General features: G+C 39.6%; 1 protein-coding gene across 2 annotated transcripts; it reads left to right on the top strand.

Annotated features, from left to right (window-relative positions):
• The first annotated feature begins 6,214 nt into the window (after positions 1-6,214).
• Positions 6,215-22,068, top strand: LOC114455476 (probable G-protein coupled receptor 156). Of its 2 annotated transcripts, none has more exons than XM_028436738.1 (10): positions 6,215-6,443; positions 10,174-10,326; positions 13,877-14,004; positions 14,093-14,228; positions 14,331-14,441; positions 14,539-14,664; positions 14,870-14,965; positions 17,201-17,437; positions 18,044-18,202; positions 19,825-22,068. In XM_028436738.1, exons 2-10 carry the CDS (start codon positions 10,210-10,212, stop codon positions 21,079-21,081), a joined length of 2,367 nt encoding a protein of 788 aa, XP_028292539.1. In that variant the 5' UTR covers positions 6,215-6,443; positions 10,174-10,209; the 3' UTR covers positions 21,082-22,068. The 2 variants fall into 2 exon arrangements, with proteins under 2 accessions (XP_028292539.1, XP_028292540.1); XM_028436739.1 differs by lacking the exons at positions 6,215-6,443; positions 10,174-10,326 and adding exons at positions 11,559-11,703; positions 12,001-13,204 and having other exon boundaries at positions 13,897-14,004.

Below are 22,068 nucleotides of genomic sequence, written 5' to 3' on the forward strand. Positions count from 1 at the left end.
AAGCCTATATTTTCATTAAATAGGAAGCCTAGCAAAGAAACCAATAGATAGGAGAAAAACGTTAGATGTTAGGTATTTGTTTTTTGTGTATTTACAGCTGATTTAGGACTCATTATCATAAAAGAGATGCTAACAGAAGGCTGATGCAAGAGGAAGGTTAACTTTTATTAGGTTATTAATTTCAGGCTCAGTAATTGTGATTAACTGTAACTGAGAAAGTCATTGTAATTTACTTTCTGAGAATAAAAAAAATATTGGTCATTGCAGGCGTAATTGAATTGTAATTGAAAACATAGTTGTAAGTGGAACATGTTATTCACCTCAACCATATCAGGGTATTTTTTTCCCTGCATTCATTTCACATAAATCCTCTTTGCTTTTCATATTGTGGCTGTTCTAAATGATTTTTGCAACCTGTATTTAATGTGGTGTTGTGTGATGTCCTATTGTTATACTTGACTGTAACCCTGCACTTCTGTAGTGGAACTGACCCGTGAAATATTAATGCCACCTCTGAAGTGATCTTCAGACCTTGTGCTACAGCGTTCTTCACCCTGTTCATAACTAAATATACAGTATTGGGTTGGAGTTGATCATTAGATCAAAGAACTAAGGCCTTTTGGGAAATAATCCTCTTATTGGCTCACAGCAGTGTGCAGTAAAATGCATTTAGCCACATGACTAATGTCAAATTTACACTAAACTGCACCCTCATATTGGACAGCCACCCACGTCAGACACCGTGACAACAATCGAGCCTTGTTTTAGGCACCAATGAAAATCCCTCAACTAGAAAATCTGGTTGAAGTCCAGCGTGCAGCGGAGAAAGACTTACTGGTGGACACAAAAGTTAATTGTTACAAATAATAACCTCCTTTACTGTTAATGCTGTTCATTTCAGGCCTCCTTTGATATCCTTCATCAGCTCAAATGATTAATGACATGCACTAAGCTGTATTTGACAATAAAAAAAAGTCTATTGTTGTTAAATGTTTGCTATGTTTAGTGTATTTTCGAAGGATAAACTGGGAACAGTGTGATCAGAACTGAAAACCAACTGGATATTTGACGCTTAACTCTCATCTTCCTTAATCTAACTTGGCTTTTGACCAACCTTTTGTGCTGAGATTAAATATTTATAAGCATCAAGTAATCTAAGTATGAGTACCGTCCACCTGTTGCCTTTAACAGACATTTGAACCTGATCTTCAAGGAAACCTGAGAGTGTTTTTCATACTCTGCTGCTGCTGCTGAGCTCCAGAGTTCAGCACTTCTTGAACTCGCAAGTAGTAGGTTTTTATCTTAAAGCCATTGTCAATCCCTCGTGTTTGTTATCATATTTAAAACACAAACCATATGTTCTCTGTTATGAGATAGTTCAAGCTTAAAACTGAGTAATTCACTCAAAATGTCACGATAAAACCAATTCCACAATTAACACCAAGGTTCTGATTCATTAGAGCACACGTGTCAAACTCAAAGGCCGGGGGCTAAATCTGGTCCTTCAGAACATCCAACACGGCTCTGCATGGGGAAAATCTAAATGACAGAGAAAGCATGAAGCATTGTGTAAATTATTACCCACTAATTCAGCTGACGTTATGTCAGTCCTTCCAGATTCACAAATTCAGAGGAATTGTACAATATTTGCAGGTGCTCGCAGTTTTTCTGTGCCTAAATCACATGACTGCAGTTACTTTTAATTGCAAATTGTGTAAAGAACTGTAAATGTTTTTTCAATAATGCAATTTCTCCCAAACAATCCCCCCCAAATTCCCCTGAAACGCACAAAAAAGTGTCACAAAATCAAGAGATTTAGACGTAAAGGTCCTGCAGGGACTGATGTCTGTCACTTATTGCTTGGATGTTGTCACTGCTTTGGATCATTAATATAATCTATATACGTGGAAGTGCAAACTCGGGCACATGAATGTTAGTTTCACACCCCTGCGTAATCACTAATCCTGTGAAAGTGTTGGGTTTAATATCTATTGGGGTTTTGAGTTCTAAGAACAGAACTGTTGTTTTTTTATAGAGTGGTTGTACTTTGGTTGTAATAGAGTTATTAATGATGCCATATCTTTCAAATACTGTACGCATGGGTTTATTTATTTAATTATTTGTTTATTTTTCAACTTTGCCACATACAAGATAATGATGAACACAGTGTAAGAAATTTACAAATATTTACAAATCCAACCAAAGATGAGGAAATAACTGGAAGGGGGGTAGGAGAAGAATAATTCATAATAATAAAAAACAGAGGAGAAAAAAAGCAGATAAAGATAAATATATGAACAGTGAAATGTCAACACACATAAATGTAATAAATGTAATACTATATATATATCCTTGGTGCCCAGAGAGACAGTATAATGTCCGTAACAGAGTTTTGTTTTCAATTTTTTAACTGGGACCAGATGCAGCTGAAGAGCCTCTTCTGCATCCACCTGATGGAGCGACGCATCCGACTCTTCTTCTTTTTAGGAGATTTATCGTCCATTACTGCTGACTCTTCAACAGAACCATGACCCTCCACATCACCGCTGACGTGGGCCTCAGGGGGACACGTGGAATCTGGAACTGAGCTGATGGCTTGAGAGTCAGGAATGGAATCAGGCGTGACTTCCTCAGGTCCCTCAGAATCAGCAACAGAAGCTCCATCGGAAGACATCACAGATGCAGGTGAAAGATGAAGAGGCTGGAACACCTGTTCAGTCATGGATCCATCTGATTCTTCCTGTGGGTGGATCTCTGAGTGCTGGCTGATCGCAGGAGGATCCAAGAGTACTTTTGGGTTTTCCTCTGGTTCCACCTTTTCATCAGCAGCCGGATCTTCATCAGCAGTCATTGGAGGTGTGGGTGTGGTAGACTGGCTCACGTCTTCACTGGGCCCAGCATCGGTGTCACTCTCAACACTGACATTAGGATCTTGTTGCTGAAACAATGCAGTGATTTGTTTGGCTGCAACTTGAGTGATGTGGCGCAGCAACTGGGGTGGAAATGTGTCCCACATGTCCTTGAGGTAGACTTCGTCAACTGTCTCAATGATGGAAGCGATCATCTCGTCCCTGGCTGAGCGTGACATGGTGATTTCCAGTAGAGTGGAGCCAAGGGAAGCTAGAACACGCTCCTCTACTGCTTTGGTCACACCCACTGCCACCTTGTCCAGCTCCTGGGAAGGCATGGTGAGGACTTGCCTTTGCTTAGGCACCCACAAGACCTGCACAACTTTTGGAACAACTTCCAAAACCACATCCCGTGGCTGTTGGAGACGTTCAGTGGAGGAGGCTTGTTGATGTCTCTCAGTGAGCGTCTCCCAAATCACCTGTGCCTTTTTGGTAATCTTTGGAAACCTGTGAAATGGAATCATAAAGTTGGTTTCAAAACAGCAGAAAAGCAGCACAACCACAAGTCTTTAAACTTTAACTTTGTACTACGAAGCTGGATAAGTATATCCAGGATATCTCTCCATTAGCAGCATTTACCTAAGACAGGTGATTTGAGCCTGGCTATGTGCGCACTATCCACCAAGGGGTGGAGATTGCAGCATTAGACCAATATTAAAAAATATATGAAGAATTAAAATCATGATTCAGACCAAAAACAACACTGTTGCTGCAGTAAAAGCAGTAAGGTATGAATGCAGGAATGAATGACTGTTAATGCTTAAATTAGTGAGATTATACAATATTCATGCTGATCAGTTTCACTTAGGCACAGACCCTGTCTGGAGGGAATCCAGCTTCGTAGTACAGGCCCTAAATGTCTGTCAAATGTAACTCACCTAAACGCTGGAGGCATGAGCTCTGGAGCGCTGAGTAGCCTTTGGGCGTCTCTCTGGATGTCCCTCATCCTCATACTGTTGTTCACAACCCTCGCCAAGCTTAGAAGCAGCTTAACCTCATCGTCGTCATCGTATTCTTCCAGCTGGAAGTCCAGGAGCTTCACCCTCAGGGTGTTTTTGCTCTTTTCATGGAGGTGCTGAGCCATGTGTTCTGGAGTAATGTCACACATCACTTGGTTCTGGTTTTGCAACCTCATGAGTTCAACCATAATTGCCACTTCATCTTTGTAGGTCACCAGATTCCATACGTTCTGGAAAATCATCTCGTAAACAGGAGTGTTGAACAACACCGAGATGGGACCATAGGTGCCTCCCACAAAACTCTCCATTGAAACAAACTGAATACGCACAGACCAATTGACAGTAAAGTGATAATAAAGTAACACAAGTACAGTAAAAGGCTGATAAGCTGCTGATCTTATAACACCAGTGGACACTGTGGACTATGAGAAGCTGAAAGATGAAAGCAACTGATGAAAGCAACCGTTAAAACTTCTGAGTGCAGGAGAGGACGCTTTCCTATTGGCTGCTACGTCGTCATAACAACGCAGCCCTGAGTTTTTGTTTACGTATTTACTAACGGCTTCCTGCACACCTGTAGATCACTCTGTCACAATGACTCTTATGTGTCCTATCAGTTGCCGTACTTGTTATCAGTGCGCATGCTCCACTCTCTCGAAAGTAGTTCCACGGACACAGCCACGTTGTGAAATTGTGATTAATGTCATTAAACCAACTAAATATTTACCATGGACTCCTCACACATTTCTACAATAACATTGAAAAATAAAAAATAAAAAAGACTCCTTAAAACTACTGCGGTCATGGCGCAGCCGTGGATACTTTTACAGTAATAATTATTATTCATAATAAAAAGTCAGTAATAAACTGAAGATATCACGAGGGTGTGCGTCCGGATTTCAAAGTAAAGGACGACTTGAGAGAAAAAAAAAAGTTCCCATAAAGTAGTCAATGATTCATATACAAATTTAAGGATATTTCATCCAACTTTGACGTAAAATAAAAAGATTATTTTCAATAAATAGTCCATGTTGCATATTTCGCTGAACTTAGCACTTCTTATACGACTTGCATGCACAATATTGAGGATTTCTACTGTGTACTTTTTGAGTAATCCTCTGTCACAATCATGTACAGATCACAAATTTAAAGATATTTAACCAACTCTGACGTAAAATAATAATAATAATTAAAAAACACATATTTTCCATAAGTAGTTCATGATTCATATTAAGCTGAACTTAGTAGTTACGAGAGTCTCGTAAGTACTAAGTTCAGCTTAATATGATCTAGGACCTAGACTACTTGCATGCATAATATTAAGTATTTGTGTATACACTTTGAGTAATCTGGTGTCAAAATCATGCACAGATCACAAAATTAAGGATATTTCACTCAACTTTGTCATAAATTTTTTTTTCCATATGCCGCTGAATAATTTCATTATTATTATTATTATTATTATTATTATTATTATTATTATTATTATTATTATTATTATTATTTATTTATTTATTTATTTACTTTTTTTGAATTAATATTCTTTTTCAAATGAACACGTCACACACAATTAATATAAATCATATTATCAAAAGTTTTCTATCCAACAGGAATAAATTATAATTATCAATGTAAAAAGACATAATTTCTTTAAACCGTTTTATGGACCTGAGAATAAAAAGAAAATTGTGTTTTTTTAATTTATTTTTTAATCATGATGTAGTAAGTGCCAGAGGTTTCCACTTCCTATTTGATCCATAAATAATGACATTTAGAGGAAGGAGGAGGATTGTACAATTATAAGTTCACCCCTTAAGATTAAGTGATGAGAACTAAGATCTGATAAATGTCATATTACTTTTCTAAATATGGGACGACAGCGAACCCAAAGGAAAGCAGTCTATTCCTCCCTTTGCTCTGCTGCTGTCAGTGGAGGTGGCACTCCCTCATCAGGAATGACCCTGTGAGGGCTGACACTGTAAATCTTCACCATGACGTCTTAATAACACCTTTACTTTATGCAGCTGCAGGAGTATCTCTGCAGCTAGTCTAGAAAAAAATAACACACACACACACACACATATATATATATATACATAGATAATTTATCAAGCTGATGGAAAACAAAAACAGGGTGAATCAGGTTTGTTTTTCCATCAAAGTACAGCAGCTGTTTTTCATTTGTTTTAGGGGGTATTTATTTGTACAGTGAGTGGCACCCAGACCCCTGAGACCACTGCACCCACCCACCCAACACACACACACACACACACACACACACACACACACACACACACACACACACACACACACACACACACACACACACACACACAGAGAGAGAGAGAGAGAGCAGCAGGATCTTCACACTCTGTTCACAGTCAAGGAGGGAACACACACACACACACACACACTGAAGTGGATTTATTGATCAGGTGTCGCCATGTAACAATGTCAGAGCGCGTGTTGCCGTTTGCTGTGCTTTCACCTTTTATTGTGCGCGCGTGGAACGAAACGCGATGCAGCCCGAGGCGGGAAAAGCCGATGGGATCCTCCACGAGCTCTGAAGACCGAGGTTTGGCCCCTTTAAAACTCACTTTTATAGACTTGTTCACTCATAGATGTTTTGATGACGTCGTTGGGTTAGTTTTTTTTGGCTAGCGCCGTTTCACACAGGAAACATTATTTACTATATTACACTGGTTAACATTTCAATTCATTGGAGGCTATTGTTTTAATTAAACATACGGTCTGCGGTCTGAAACCGGCCCTGCCGAAATATCCAGTTGAGCCCCTACTCAGGTTGACTATACAAGGTGTTTTGTGTGTGTGTGTGTGTGTGTCATGATAATATTGAAGCTCCTTCTACTGTAAACTCCCTTTGTCAGTGCCTTTAAAAATAACGAGTAAGTAAAAAAAAAAAAAAATGGTTAAACCTGTCATCATGGTAATGTAGATAGTTAACATTTGGTAAACAATATTGCCTTGAGTAGTTTATTATAAAAGATAGCTCTATAAAAGGCTCATTTAAAATGTATCATGTGACTATTAATCGCAATCGGTACTATTTCAGCTTTTTAATGTAGATTTGACAAATGAAATGTATCGAAGTGATGTTTGAAATATAGGCAGATATTGCCTGTCACAGTGACCTTGTACGGTTGCACATAACTGTTAAAAAAAAGCCCAACATTTATACAAAAGTTACTTCACAAACCAAATATTTTTCGTTAAAAGTTGCTAAACACAGAAGAATAAACCTGGCCCCGAGCTGTTGTTTCTGTCACATTCAATGAAACAAGTGTCAGTATACTAGTTATACTTCTTTAACAAAGCCATATTTCTCAATCTAGTTTAACTTACTCAGCAATAAAGTTAATAGTGTGTAAACCCATTTCCAAACAGTTCAACTTATAAGCAGTCTTTTGGATAACATGCTCATAAGTAGGCCACAACCTTCATTTAAATACACTGTTATTTAGACAATATACAAGTTGCATCAAATTAGGAATGTTTTTCAGGCCATGTCTGTTTGAATTGCACCTTTTTTTTTTTTTTTTTTTAAAGACATTAATGTTTGGTTGAATTAATATTGAATGTGTGTGAACTTTTAGCAGAAGTAGATTGAAAGTTGTGCACCATGTCTTCTAGCAGCTGTAAGTAACCTCCAAATCAGCTTAAAGAATAAAGTAAAAAAACGGATTACTTACTCTGAAGGAATGTTTCAATATGTGCAGTTATAGAGATAATCCTAAAAGATACAATACTGATTTATAGGGCATACCTTTTTATTCCTTCTACAGTATATCACACATGGGTCTGCTGGCCAAATTAATCACTTTAGTGTCCAATCTTGCGCGTGGAAAAATTTGGTACCTTAAAAATGACAAGAAGACCATTAGTCATTAAGATAACAACTTATGTGTTGGACACCCATGATCTACAGCAAAACAAATTGAATGCACTAAGCATGTTTTCTGTGAGAAATGGAAAATAACTTGAAAAACTGAGGTGCGACCAAAAAAACCAATCTGTCTCCATTCAAGTCTGACTTCCCAAGCCTCTGCTAACTAAAGTTTTATGTGTGCTTTAGCCTTCAGGACAACAAAATACACTTCTAACCTCCTTTTTTTTTATCCCGTCAAAACGTGTTGATAAAGCATATCTTGGATTTGGGTATTGTTCCTGCTGCTTCCACACTGACCTCCAGTTGAGTGTTGGTCAACCTTTGTGGACCTTTTTTGGGTGGTGGCAGTTGAAACCCACAGAAGCAGGATCTTTGAAAAACGTGCGGAAATGCCTTTCTCTGTCGGCTTTTCCTGCAGGGAAGAATCAAGACCCAGATCTAAACTTGGAAAGTGACGAAAGGACACGGACAGGAACTGCAGACATTTCCCACACACATGCGGCCTCGGTGGTCTCATTGTTCTGCTAACACCCTTAGCTTTGAAATGCATTATTCACATCCAGAATCGTTCAAAAACTATGTATTTTTATAAATTTGTGCTCTATCAACGATTTCCACGCTGAGTTCCAGTTTCTCTGGCCATCTTAGTCATTGTCTGGCTTTCTGTATCTATACCGGCGGTCATGCATCTTTTCAGCAAACATGTTGCTGAGTCATTACAGGGACAGCAATCATCAGAGTGTCTGTCTTTACAGCTCACAGTATCAGGTGATACCAGGCTGCATAATTAAACCTGGAACATGTCGATGCAGCGTGGGGTAGCCTTGTAAAAATGCCTGTGGCAAGAGTGACAAACGGGATGTTATTTGGTGATAAAGTTGACATTTTCAGCCTCATATAACCTGGGTATATTGCAGATTTTATTGTACGATGAGTATGAAGTAAGAGCATCATTCCCGTTGCTACTTCGCTGTCTTTCTTTTCGTGCAAAAAGGAGCGATAATTACATGGATGATGTAAGCTAATAGAGTAACCAAATATACCCGGAAACACAATGTCCATCTCCAGCACTCTTCGGGGGCGTGTCCAACCATTCATTTCTAACTTAATGAACTCCAATGTATCTTTTATATTGATGTATCCAGAAAAAAGCTCATGCAAATACAAGGAAACCATGCAAACGCCACACAGGAAAGTCCCAGAAGTTCTAGCCACTCACCACCGTGCTGTGTTCTTCTATAACTTCATAGTAGATAGCTTTATATATCTACTTTAATATTAGTCAGGGTTCGCGCCAGGGATTTTCCACGGCGTCGGAAATTTGGAAATTTATAACCCTCTGGAACACTAGTTACATTTGTTACAACTTTACTTTAAAGCCAAAAGTAATTTTCAAATTGGTGAAGTGTCATGATGAATGGAGTGAGAGAGTTACTCATGTTTGGTATAGGTCCTCCACAAATAAATGCAAAATGCAGACACTGTATAGAGACAAGAAATAACATTTTATTCAAAAGGCCGATTCAAAGACGCGTTTCAAATTTAAACCTTCCGCACTCAGCCCGCCCAGTTGTCGGCCAAATAGGGCGTCGTGCGAGTCACGCACATCAAGGGGACAAATTTGCATCGGTTTCCCATGAAATAGAGAAACAAAAGGAGAAGCCGTGTGCGTGTCGGGACAAAACAAGGGTGTCCATTACACCCTCTTGACACATTGCCCGGGCGGGCGCTTGGTATAAACAGAGACAGGTTTTAATTACACTGTTCTTTTGAGGTGTTTCTTGGGGCAAGAGCAAAGATAATGTTTATTTTTTCAAATTTAAATTAGGTATTATTTCGAGGGTACTGATTAAAAAAAGAAAAACAACAGAAATGCCCCCCACAGCATGAGGGATCGAAATCAAAGCGTAGGCACCCCCTACGCTTGACTGCGCTGGCGAGAACCCTGTTTGTTGACTGTAGTTTAGGTGGTAGTAGATGTTCCAGTTCAGATGTTGCTGGTTTCTGAGTGTGTGATTGGGTGAATAAACTGGTAGTTAAAATATAAGTGTTTTGAGAGAATTCAGTGATGAAAAACACTGCTTTATTTTGTGTGTTTTTTTCACATGCATGTCCTCACTGCTGTCCTTTGGATGTTTCTGTCTTAGCACCCCATGGTGGTCACCTTAAGTGCTACATATTCTGTGATAAATATAACTAACATATCTGTAAACTGTGTCCTCATGTAAACCTCCAGATCCTGTTTTTCTGTTGCAACTTTTTAAAGCCCATTACACACCCCTACTGAGCCAAGCAGGGTATGATTATCTACTTCATGAATGCAAGTCCGCCTCCTATATGCAGGAGTCTTTCATTTCCAAATGTCACCGTAACAACAATTTGTTTCACTGCTCTCCAGGATGTGTGCGTGACGGTGGATAGACGGGGGCCAATCATGAAGCCTGAGCTGAACTGCAGCTCCGAGTGTGATTCCCCACTTTGCTTCATCCAGTCAGGAATTAGCAGGCGGGAAGGCCTGGAGGTTCTACAGAGGCTATGCAGCCTCAGTGCGGTATGTCCTACACACAAAAAAAAAACAACAAAAAAAAACAAAGAGCCCTGTACGCACTTATTGAGCGTCAACAACACTGACTAAGTTACGAGTAAGAAATAATTATTAGTGAATTACCATTGTCATTGTAAAACCTTCTGTTGTTCATTTTGTAGGACCAGATTGTATTTTAAAACAAAATTGGCTGCAATCCATTTGACAGTCTCTCCATGTTTGGATTTAAATTCACAGAAGAGAAACTTTTGACTGCTTATGAATGTGCAACTGTGGGTTTCACATAACTGGTTTTTAATGATGTCCTTATCTGATATTGATATTGGTAGAGGTCTGATATCAACAACATTTGATTATATCGACCTGGATTTAAAATATATATACATTTATATATAAAATATATATATATACAATAAATATGATTATATTGGGTATATTAAGGTTGTTTTCCAAGTTCTTCAAATGTATTTATTTTATTCGATTGTTGAATATTTTTATGTTTAAGTTTAAAATTCCTGTAACCCATTGGTTAATAATAAATGGGTCAGTTTTTCTTATAACTGCAGTTGCTGACTGTTGTTCTCTGTTTGAGTAACATCACTTGATCAAAACTTTTCTAACATTCCACACTACAAAATAATCAATAAAAGTAAATATGATTCATGCTGATATCCTGTATTGGCCAATACACAAGGCAGCAGTATCAGTATCGTATCGAAAGTGAAAAATCGGGACACCCCTAGATTTGATACCACTTTAAGTATTATTACTTAAAGGTTGAGTTGGTAATGTGCTGCTAATCTTTTGTCATAATTCCCCTTAAGACTTTTGGCCACAGGGGAACATCAGTCATTGTTGAGGTACAGTAATAAATCCATCCAAATGTCATGATTTGAGGATTTTTAATGGATATTTTCCATTAAATAAGTTCTGGTAAACCTTTGTTTCACAATTCTAGCCAAAGTCTGTTGACGATACTTGTAAAAGATACAATAAAAAGATTTTACTTGTATAGGACTTTTAATTCTGGAGAGGACAAATTATATACTGAATCTGTCAGTATGTTAAGGGAAAATTGTAAACTTCCTCTTGAAAACAAAGGTAACAGAAATTGAAATCAGATGATACAAAAGATTTAGTTACATGCTACTTAGAGAAAGCAGCATAAGTGTAGAGTTTGAGTCAGGTTATAGGGATGGACCCCAGATGCTATGTTTAGTATCTCAGTTGCTGTTGCCTTTAAAAGAAGAAATGGCCATCAGCACAGAGGCGGGCACAAGAAAGTCAAATTTGACTTCCCAAACAAACACTCAAGCAGAGGAGAAACTGGGCCAAGGAGGGTAGTCAAGCCTTCATTGCCCTGCTTACCCACACATGAATGAGGTGAGTTATCATTTTAACACTTTCAAGATTCTAAAGTTAGTGGAAGAGAATAGCATCTCACACTTTATGATAATGACTACATGAAAGGAAAGCCCTGGAATTATTAGTTGTTGTTGAACTGAAATACCATAACGGCCATGTGAATGAAATGAGAATCAATTTACCTTATTGTTATTTGTAGATGTGGACAGCTCAACAAGCACAAGTATTTCCAGACTGTTGGGTTTAGTAAGGGACAAAAATACAAAAGAGCTGAGAGGACTTGGTCCTTTAAACTCCACCTGTTTGTGTTCTCAGATATGGCAACAGTTGGCTATGTGCTGTCCAAGGAGCAGCTTCTTTGCCCCATCTGTCTGGATTTGTTCGAGCAGCCGGTCTCTACTCCATGTGGACATAACTTCTGCCATGACTGCATTAAAAAATACTGGAAGAGTGTGACTCTGCCTCAGTGCCCCATGTGTAAACACAAGCTATACAAGAGGCCCAACCTGAAAGTAAACACTTTCATATCAGAGGTGGCGTCCCAGTTCAAGCAGCTACTGGAGAAGAAATCTAAAACCAATGTTGTCGACCAGTCAACAAGCCGCAAAGAAGAGATTTCATGTGACGTGTGTCTAGGCAAAGAAATCAAAGCTTTAAAGTCGTGCCTTGACTGCTTAGCCTCGTTTTGTGAGACGCATCTGGAGCCTCATCATGTTCTTGCCACCTTCAAGAAGCACCGTCTGATTAGCCCCACCATGAGCATGCAAGACAGAGTGTGCAAGAAGCATGAGAAACTGCTGGATCTGTTCTGCACCTCTGACATGATGTTTGTGTGTAATGTTTGTGTGCAAAAAGACCACAAGGCTCATCACATTGTTTGTATTGAAGTTAAGAGCAAAGACAGGAGAGCTGAGATAGGAAGCATCAAAGAAGTGGTGGAAGAAATGATCGACAGCAGGCAGCAGAAAATCAGCGAAATCAATCAGTCTGTCGCGATCAGCAAAAGAAACACAGAAATGGAGATTGAAGAGAGTTCGGAGGTCTTTGACAATTTGCTTCAGCTTGTCCAACGAGGACATGAGGATGTGGCTGAACTGATTAGAGCAAGGCAGAAGCAAATTGAAAACAAGGCCAGTGAGTTCATAAAAGCTCTGGAGAAGGAGATTGATCAGCTCACGCACAGGAGTGGTGACCTGAAGCATCTCTCTCACACTGAAGACAATCTCTATCATCTCCGCACATTGCCAGCCATCAAAGACTGGTCCGATGTCCGCGCAGACAGTGCTGACTATGTGGGCACCATGAGGAGAGCGGTCAGAAGAGTAATGAGTCAGCTGGAGACGATGGCACAAACTGAAGTGAACAGACTGTGTGAGGCTGAATTCCAGCGTGCCCGGCGGTATGCTGTCGACGTGACCTTGGATCCCAACACGGCTCATCCCAAACTAGTGGTGTCTGAAAATAAGAAACAGGTCTATCACAGTGATGTCCCACTGAGCGTCCCGGATAACCCTGAAAGGTTTTACCCTGGTGTTAGCGTCTTGGGAAAGGAAGGTTTCTCCTCTGGAAAGTTTTACTTTGAAGTGCAAGTGGAAGGGAAGACCGAGTGGGATATTGGAATCGGACTGGAATCGGTCAGCAGAAAAGGAGGATGCATACTAAACCCTGAAAGGGGATACTGGGCTTTGGGAATGAGGAGTGATCAGAGCTACTGGGCACTGGACAACCCTCCTGTCTGTGTGCCTCTGATTGAGAAGCCCCACAGTGTTGGGGTGTATGTTGATATGGGGTGGGGGCAGGTTTCCTTTTATAATGCTGACACTCATTCCCATATATTTACGTTCACCGGATACTCCTTCAGCGGAAGAGTTTTCCCTTACTTGAACCCACGCAGAAATCACGGAGGGGTCAACTCAGTCCCTCTGATTATATTGCCTGTCAATGTCTTGTGTTTCAAATAAATCAGGTCAGGCAAGGTCACTTTTTGTTGCACTTAATTTTTTAGATTAAAGCTTTAAAACATGTGACGTGTGCTCTTTTTACTTTAATAAAACCTTATTTACCAATATAAGAGTTGGTTTTCTGTGTGGATCTGTTTTCAGGATATATGAGTCAAGCAATACTTCTGTCAGTAGGTTCATATTTTTTTTATTAAAAATATTGTTTTTTTCAATTTTCATTATGTGTGTAGATGACAGTGGAGCTCCCCAGACGTCCTCTGTCCCCAGTGCTCAGTGCTGTGTTGTGGACGCTGCTCTCCTGTGGCATCCTGTTGGCAATGTGCTTCCTCATCTTCACGCTGCGCTTCAAAAATAACCGGTGGGTCACACTATGAGAAGTATTACAGTACAGTTTAAAACTGATGTTATAAACAAATGTGAACCTACTGACAATGTCTTCTTATTAGGATAGTGAAGATGTCCAGTCCCAACTTGAACATCCTCACTCTTTTTGGAAGTGTCCTCACATACAGCAGTGGCTTCCTGTTTTCCATTGACGAACAAGCTTGCTCGCAAAATGGAGTATCTATAGCTGCGCATCAAGTAGGCTTTTGAAATACCCACAGTTCTTCAATTCTATGATAAAATGTTAGTGTTCTGATTGTGATCAGAAGTGAGGCTGTGTGTTTTTCTCCTTTCCTCCAGGCCCGAGTGTGGATGCTTTGTGTTGGGAGCACTCTGGTGTTTGGACCAATTTTGGGGAAAACGTGGAGGCTATACAGAGTATTTACTCAACGAGTGCCTGACAAGAGAGTGGTAAGGAATGACTTACTGTACATGACATGAAACTACTCAGTTTTATGTCTTTAATGCTGAGGGAAGAATGCCAGGACTCAATTTTGTTCTGCCTCAGATCATCCGAGACATTCAGCTGATGGGCATGGTGGCTGTTTTGATCGTGTTTGACTTGCTAATTCTCACTGCCTGGAATATCACAGATCCTATCGGGTGTTCCAGATCCGTCACAGCTGTCGTTAAGGTATCATTTGTTCATTAATTTCCAAAAAGCTAATAAACTGTTTTTGTTTGACAACAGAGAACCACATTTAAACCATCATAAGCTATACCTAATTACTAACTCACTTTGTTCTGATTAATGTGACTGAAAAATATGCATTTAGTGTAATGATTACTAAGTACAAATGTTTAATTTTTCTTATTGATCTGTGCGTCTCTCATTATAGATGATGAGGAAGGATATCTCATACTCTTTGTCCCAGATGGACTCTTGTTCTTCTAATTATTCAAATCTGTGGTTCATCATCATTGCTATTCAGAAGGCAAGTTATCTTTTAATGTTATTTAAATGCAAAACTTTCGGGATTTGTTTTTATTTGTTCTTTTAATAGATCAATTCAATATCAGAATCAGAAAAAACGTTATTCATTCCCGTGGGGCAATTAGCACAGTTTCATCCCATCCAAGAACGTGAAAAGACAATCACATATAACATGGGGGACAGGGGCAGGGCAGTAGGTCGCCACATGGACAGCGACACAATATTTAGATGAAAAGTAGGAAAACAGAAGGAAAGGGAGAGGGGAAAAGGCAGGTCCTAAACTGAGTTCCCTATTAAGGATCACAGTGTAAAACTCGGAAAAAACCTCATCAGCGTACATGCACCAAAAATAAACACAGTCACAACAAAAATGGAGGACCAACGAAGGCGTTGAAATATAATCCCTTTGCTTCATTCTGATCCAGTCAGATGACGTGTGACGACCCCCTCCCTAAACCACCTGGAACTCTTGTTGCGGAACTGAACTCTTCAAGGTCGTCCCACGTCATCTGGCTGTCTTCAGAAACGGCGCTAAGGGTTTATATTTCAAAGCCTTCGTTGGCCATCTGCCCGCCCCCACTCCCCTCGTGCCGCACGGTGGTGTGCTTGCCCGCGTCCCCAAACGGCTGGAATTCTCTTCTCCTACCCACCCTGATCCGCTCCCCCAGCCAACCACCCATCCCACCCTACCTACGTGGCATGTCTTGTGTTCTTTGACTGTGTTTTTGCTTAAGTACATGTTGCCAAGGTGGTTTTTCCTAGTTTAACCCCGTCTTCTCCAATAAGGAATTCAGTTTCAAACTTGCCTTTTCCCCATCACCTCTCCTCCTGTTTTTGTCCCACCTTTCATCTAAATTAGTGGGCGCCGCAAATGGCACCCTGGTGTGTTGATGTGTGTCCTTCACTCCAACTACCGAGTTAAATTCCTTGTACTGTTTTTAAACTGTACCTGGTGAATAAACTCCTTTCTGATTCGGATTCTGATGTCTACACAAACATCTTGGTGAGTAAGAGACGGACTTGGGCGGCTGGCTGTGGGAGCCAATGATGATTTGCGATTTGTTTTCGATTCAGGCTAGCACAATATCGGTAGCCTTGAGTCCTGGTCCCCAGCAGTTTTCCAATAAAGTGGCTTTAACTTGCAGCCGAACATTTCATTTCTCCAAGTTGATTTCAAATTCCGTGTAAACGTTCCAAAATAGCCTTCAAATTACTTTTGAGTTTGTTCATCACATTAGTCTGAGTATTAAGAGTCCTGCACAATCCTTCAGAAATGACTGGCAGCCTTTCCCAAACAGCTGCCAACGGTCAGAAAGCTGCCAGCTCCAATCAGCAGCATGCCTGCTACCATAATTCCAATCATGTAGATGTCTTCCTAGTCCTCAACGGAAAGAATGGAAAGACACACGACCCGCCGCCAGGAGTCAAGCGCGTAACCAGCACCAAACATCACCTCTGCCCGTTCTTTTTGTTGAAAAGATTGGGTCGATTGCATTGAGAGACCAACTGATCAATTCCATAATTTTGGTTTTCGGATAGAGATGTAAAGAGAGGCCCTTATTAGATTCACAAGACAAGACAAAACAAGCAGCAGTGAGGGCAGATAAGGGTGGGAGAGGAAGCAGAAAATGTAACCGCCTTTGTCGAGTGCAAGAAGAGAAGTGACTTGAATTGAATGATTATGAATGAGAAAAGAGGATAATGAGAAAGGATAAATACAATGGACAAAGAGATAACACATAGCAAGCTATAACATAAAAAAGGGACGACGTAAATCCTAAAGAATAGTGTTCAAGCTCTCAAATCAATATACTTTAAATTACTCAATGGCACATTTTGCTATTGCATTGTATTACATAATGCCTATAGCACACATTTGCACATGCAAACTGATATCTAATGGATATACATAGGTTTATCACAGTGGACTACTTACCATACATTGGAATTTTAGATTTACAGGAAGTATCAAAAATGTGTGTCTTTGTTTGGCTCCCTTTTTTTTCATATTTTTTCCAATTTAAAAGTGGGAAATTTTAACTTTTGTTTTCATAGGAGATACAATTATCCAATACCTTAACAAATAGTACATTTAACAGCAGTGAAAAGAAACAAGTGCAAAATTAACATGTAAATGGAATGATTTCATATGTCTATGCTTTTTTTTTAGGTGATTGTGTTTTTTTTAGTAGTTAAAGCTGGAGAGAAATCACATTGAAAAATTGTTTTTTTTCAGGGCTGTCTTTTCCTTTACGGCACATATCTGGCTGGACTGACCTACAACGTCAGCCACCCTCCTGTCAATCAGTCTCCCACCATCATAACAGGTGTCACGTTGGTCACCTTCTCCTCTGCTGTGGCTCTTCCCGTGTCCATCTTTCTACAGGCCTGGCCCAACCTGGTCTCCAGTGCTGTGGCTGGAGCCGTCTTTATCTGCACGCTGGCTACTAACTGCATGCTGTTTGTACCTCAGGTTAGAAAAGAATGATCAAAACATTGTAGTATTACCATGACGACGTCTGTATATTTACATTTGCAACATTTCTACAGATTCTAAAATGTAAAAATGGAAGGTATATTTATAATATGGTAAAACATATTCACTATAGATCAGTGTTTTTAGGTTAAAGCTGTTATGCAACACTACAACATTCCCACACCACATGCAACTCCAGTTTAGATGCTTGAGATCAGACGAACTGAGCGAAACTAAAGACACTTATGACAGGTTGATGAATAGCAGTTACGGGCATGACTTTCTATGTTTGATTAAAGCAAGTCAATCCGCTCTTCGTGTCTAACTCAGTTTTTACGTGTCTGTCAGTGCTGCATGACTCAACAAAGGGCATTTTATGAGTCAAAGCTACGTAGGCTGCTGCAAACAGGTTTACGACTCCTTTTAGAGTCTGGCAGTAAGTTCATGCCGCAACAAAGGAATGCGTTTTTCTCGGAAATAAGGGAAGTGCTTGAACAATGAGCAAGGCGCGCCACCACACCTGGGCTAAATCTCGTGTCCGATAGTCGTCATGAGATCTTCCAGTGGTGTGTGTCATTGATCTCACATTTGGCTTTTCTGTAGCTTTTGCAGTGGCGCCAGTTTGAAGTGGATCAGAACAACCAAAGTCAGATGGCCAAGTACTTCAGCAGCCCCAGTAAGAGCCAGCCCTCCGTGTACAGCCAGGATGAGATCTACTACCTGCTGGGGGAAAACACCTCCATGAAAAAGCTCCTGAATGAGGTCATTCCCCAATAAGTATAAGTGAGAGAGAGAAGAAAACTCTCTATGACACAATACAGAGCAATCGATCCTGATTATTATCTTCAGGTTATATAAAATTCTGTTTTTTAATGTTTTGCTGCATAATTGTTTTTTTTTTTTTTTTGTCCTTACATTTGAATTTGAGGAAGCTTTGCTATCAGGGTAAATAAATAATAAATACTAATTATTTCTGTTACTTTTAACCTTTTTCAAAGCCTCCTGTGCACATGCCGCTAACACACTCAAAACAATACATCTGGGTAATAAAGTGAATATATATAAAGCAGCCAACCTTTATAGATGCTAATGCTATAGTTTGTACATTCTATAAACATTGTATTGTTTTCATATATTTAAACAAATACATAGAATATTTTTGGGGGACTTTGTTATAAAAACCTTTTGTCACTAAAATACATTAAAAAATGTAACATCTAATTGTTTGATAAGGTTTTAATGTTTAAAACTTATTAAATGAGAAAATACAAATGAAGGAACCATGAAACAGCATCACGGGACATTTTAAGTAGGTGTTTTTCGACACATATTGTGTTTACGAGGTTTGGTGGGGCCCTGGAACCTTCCCCAGTTTATAAAAGCACTGTAGTCTGTGGACAATTTGCCGTTAGGTTGCAGAGCCAACATACATAGCAAGACAAGCACATACTCATGAAAATCTATGTGGAATTTTCATTAAAGCAAAGAATTAAAATACAATATCAACTCAGTGTAATGCAAGTAACACAGCCTTAAGACAGATCAGCGGCCACTAAGAAATACTGTCTGATTCAAGATGAAGGATTTACTTTCTAATCACAATAGATTTAACATAAATGTACATATACACAGTTTGAGAAGGAACAGGAAGAAGCAAATGCTAGTTCTGCCCCTTCTTTACTTTCAGTGTCTAATTCTAACCATTATAATGTCCTTCCTGGCTATCCCCTTAAAATAAATACAATAAGAAAAAATATGTCTGCAAAGAGTTTTAAGTCCATTTAATATTCAATGTACCACCTCTTTATAGATGCAAAGCCCACATTCCTACATACAGAAAGCTATTTATTTTTGCATTAAATTTCAAACTCAGGAGGATCAAACCAGCAGAGGGTGACATAACTCTTACATACACGTATCATTGTCAATTACTGAGCTTCAAAAAATAGGGACATGGCATCAAAGGAGAGAAGCATCAAGCCACTCAATTTCAACACCTGCAGGTTATGAGAATCTCCATCCCAGATAAGGTTTCCACAGCTGTCTGTTCTGAGAACTCTAAACTGCTCTTTGCATGAGGAGTGAAGGTCAAACTGTTTCTAAAAAAAATATTTTTTTTAACAATTGGTCAAGACCTCAGTAGTCAGAAAGAGTAATTTATTTCATCCCTTTAACAAAAATGTCAACATATTCGTCAATGTTTTTGTTCATATGCATTTTTTTAATGAGTTCTTGTTATTAAAGAAATGTAGTCAACAAAAACTATAGGCAGAAGTATTTAGTCAATAAAGTTAACACTGCTGAATAGATCATTTCTAACATTACACCAGTGTCCTGCCAATGTGACTGAATGATTTTATTTTGTTTATCCATCCACTCTTCAGAAGAATGCTGTGATTGACAGTCTTCAGGAGCAAGTGAACAATGCCAAAGGCAAACTCCTGCGACTTATGTCCACCAGCCATTCTCCTGAAGACCAGGGCATGGACTCCTCCACCAGTAATCTTAATTCTTCCTCCACTCAGACCACTGAGCTTCAGTCTGAAGAACCTTCCATCATGTCTTTTCCTCAGAAAGAACCACAATCTACCTTCTTGTCCACTCGTATTCCTTCTTGTGCCACAACTTGTCCTGTTTCACCATTTACTGTTACACCATCATCAGAACCTTCCACACTCCCTGCCAATGATCACCAAAGAAAAACCCAGAGACAACCTTCTTCTTTAGGCTCCCCGGTTAGAGATGAAATTGAGTCAAAAATGGAAGATGAGTTCTTACAGCCACGCCCATTTCCTGGGTCACTCAGAACAGCAGAGGAGACTGTCCACTTTGTCACTTCTCTACAGTCTCCACGAGGTGATCTATCATTTCAACTTGAACCAAACACAAGACTAGCTGGTTTTATCAGTAGTGAACAGTTGCAGGAGATCCTCCAAGAGCTGAGTGTAGACGCCGTCACAGAAACAACTCTTCGATCACCTGGCCGAGAGTCTCGATCATCTCAACCAAAACCCTCGTTGCTCGCCCTACGTACTCCATGCTCCCCACCTCCACCTGCTCACTTCCACTTCCCCAGCATCTCTCCTTACACTATGAGAAAGCGTCGTCCCCCCTTTGGCTCCTCCAGAAGAAGTCTGGCCCCATCCTGTTTCTATACTGGTCCAGAGAATTCCCGCTGCAGGAGGACAAGACACACACACAGAGATCCAGTGAAGCACTCTGAGGCTATCACTGATGATGGCCTTCCACAGGGTCACACTATCAAAGAGGAGGATTCTGCAAGACAGAAAGCAGAAGGAAAACCTCAAAGATTTGTTTCAGTGTGTCACAGATGTTCCGTTCGACAAAGTGCTGAACAGAATTACACTGCCTCGCCTGATGTGGAAGAAAGACACAGTAGCGATCTGCAGTGTAAACATATCCGGGACTCTTGTGGTTACTGGGACTCAGACTCCAGCAGCTCAACAGATTATTCCTACTACCACCGTCCTTACTGTGACTCCTATTTGCAACGATGCTCACTCATGAGCTCAGACAGCTCCTCTGACTCCTCCGACAGCGACGATGAGGACTACGCATCCCTGTACCTCTCCTCACGGCCTGTAGTGTTCAAAGAAGACCTCAAACCCACCTTTGTATGACCAGTCACTCTGCACTTTAGAAATATACCCATTTACAACTGGAATTAATGTGTGCATGAAGGTAATGGGATTCGCTATTGGGAGGTTGGCAGTTATTTTCAACAGAGATGTCCTGAAATTGGGAGATCTTTAATCAAGTATCATAGGAAGTGGGGCTGGTTGGTATTTTCTCCAAAATACATAGTGCTTTGTAATGTTTGATATCTTCCTTTGATATATTTATATTGTGCATTTCTATTGTCAGACTTAAAAAAAACCTATAACATGTAATTATTATTATTACATAATAAATGGTTAAAAAGAGAGAGAGAGACCAAACATAAAATAGATCAGTGCAAGCCCTATAAAAACATGAATGATCATAAATATTTATTGTGCTCGCTATTCACAAATCCTGTATTTATTTAGATATTTATAACATTCTGTTTCAGTAAGCAATTTGACTTTTTTTTTTTTTTTTTCAAATTTGCGTTTTGTCTATTTTACTGCAATATCTATTATTTATAGGATATAAAATATATTTTGAATGACATTAGGCAGATACGTGATGTAAAGTGCAAACAGTAAACTGACCCACAATGCAACAAAATGTGTTTTAGTTTGCGCTGCATTTACTGATGCTCTTGTGCCTTCACTGTATGTGGTATGAAATGGTGCAAATGCAAACAGGGACATCCACAGGCCAGTTTTAAAAGTGCACTGTGTTTAATTGAGGTCTTTTATTTGTCATATTTACTGTAAACCATGACCACCTCTTTCATAGAACCTAGAATGACCTTAAAGACACTGACTGCATTTTATGTTTTTATATACTTATGTACAGTATTGCTGACTATTTATATACTTTTAAGTACTTATTTATTAAGACTTGGAGGGTGCTATACAGAGACGACGACAAGATGTTCAATAATTCTGATCTTGAATATTGTCAAAAAGAAAACTAATACATCTTGTCAGATGTGACCGACAATAAAGCTGATTTAATTA

This window comes from Gouania willdenowi, chromosome 21 (genome assembly GCF_900634775.1).
Source record: "Gouania willdenowi chromosome 21, fGouWil2.1, whole genome shotgun sequence".
In the NCBI taxonomy this organism is placed as follows: Eukaryota; Metazoa; Chordata; class Actinopteri; order Blenniiformes; family Gobiesocidae; genus Gouania; species Gouania willdenowi.

Bases quoted from the DNA above. Each gene is read 5' to 3' on its own strand.
- LOC114455476 (XM_028436739.1), top strand. From the start codon at position 12,003: ATGGCAACAGTTGGCTATGTGCTGTCCAAGGAGCAGCTTCTTTGCCCC. The intron at 14,966-17,200 runs GCAAGTTATCTT...GTTTTTTTTCAG, and splicing joins TCATCATTGCTATTCAGAAG to GGCTGTCTTTTCCTTTACGG. The intron at 18,203-19,824 runs GTCATTCCCCAA...TCCACTCTTCAG, and splicing joins TGAAAAAGCTCCTGAATGAG to AAGAATGCTGTGATTGACAG.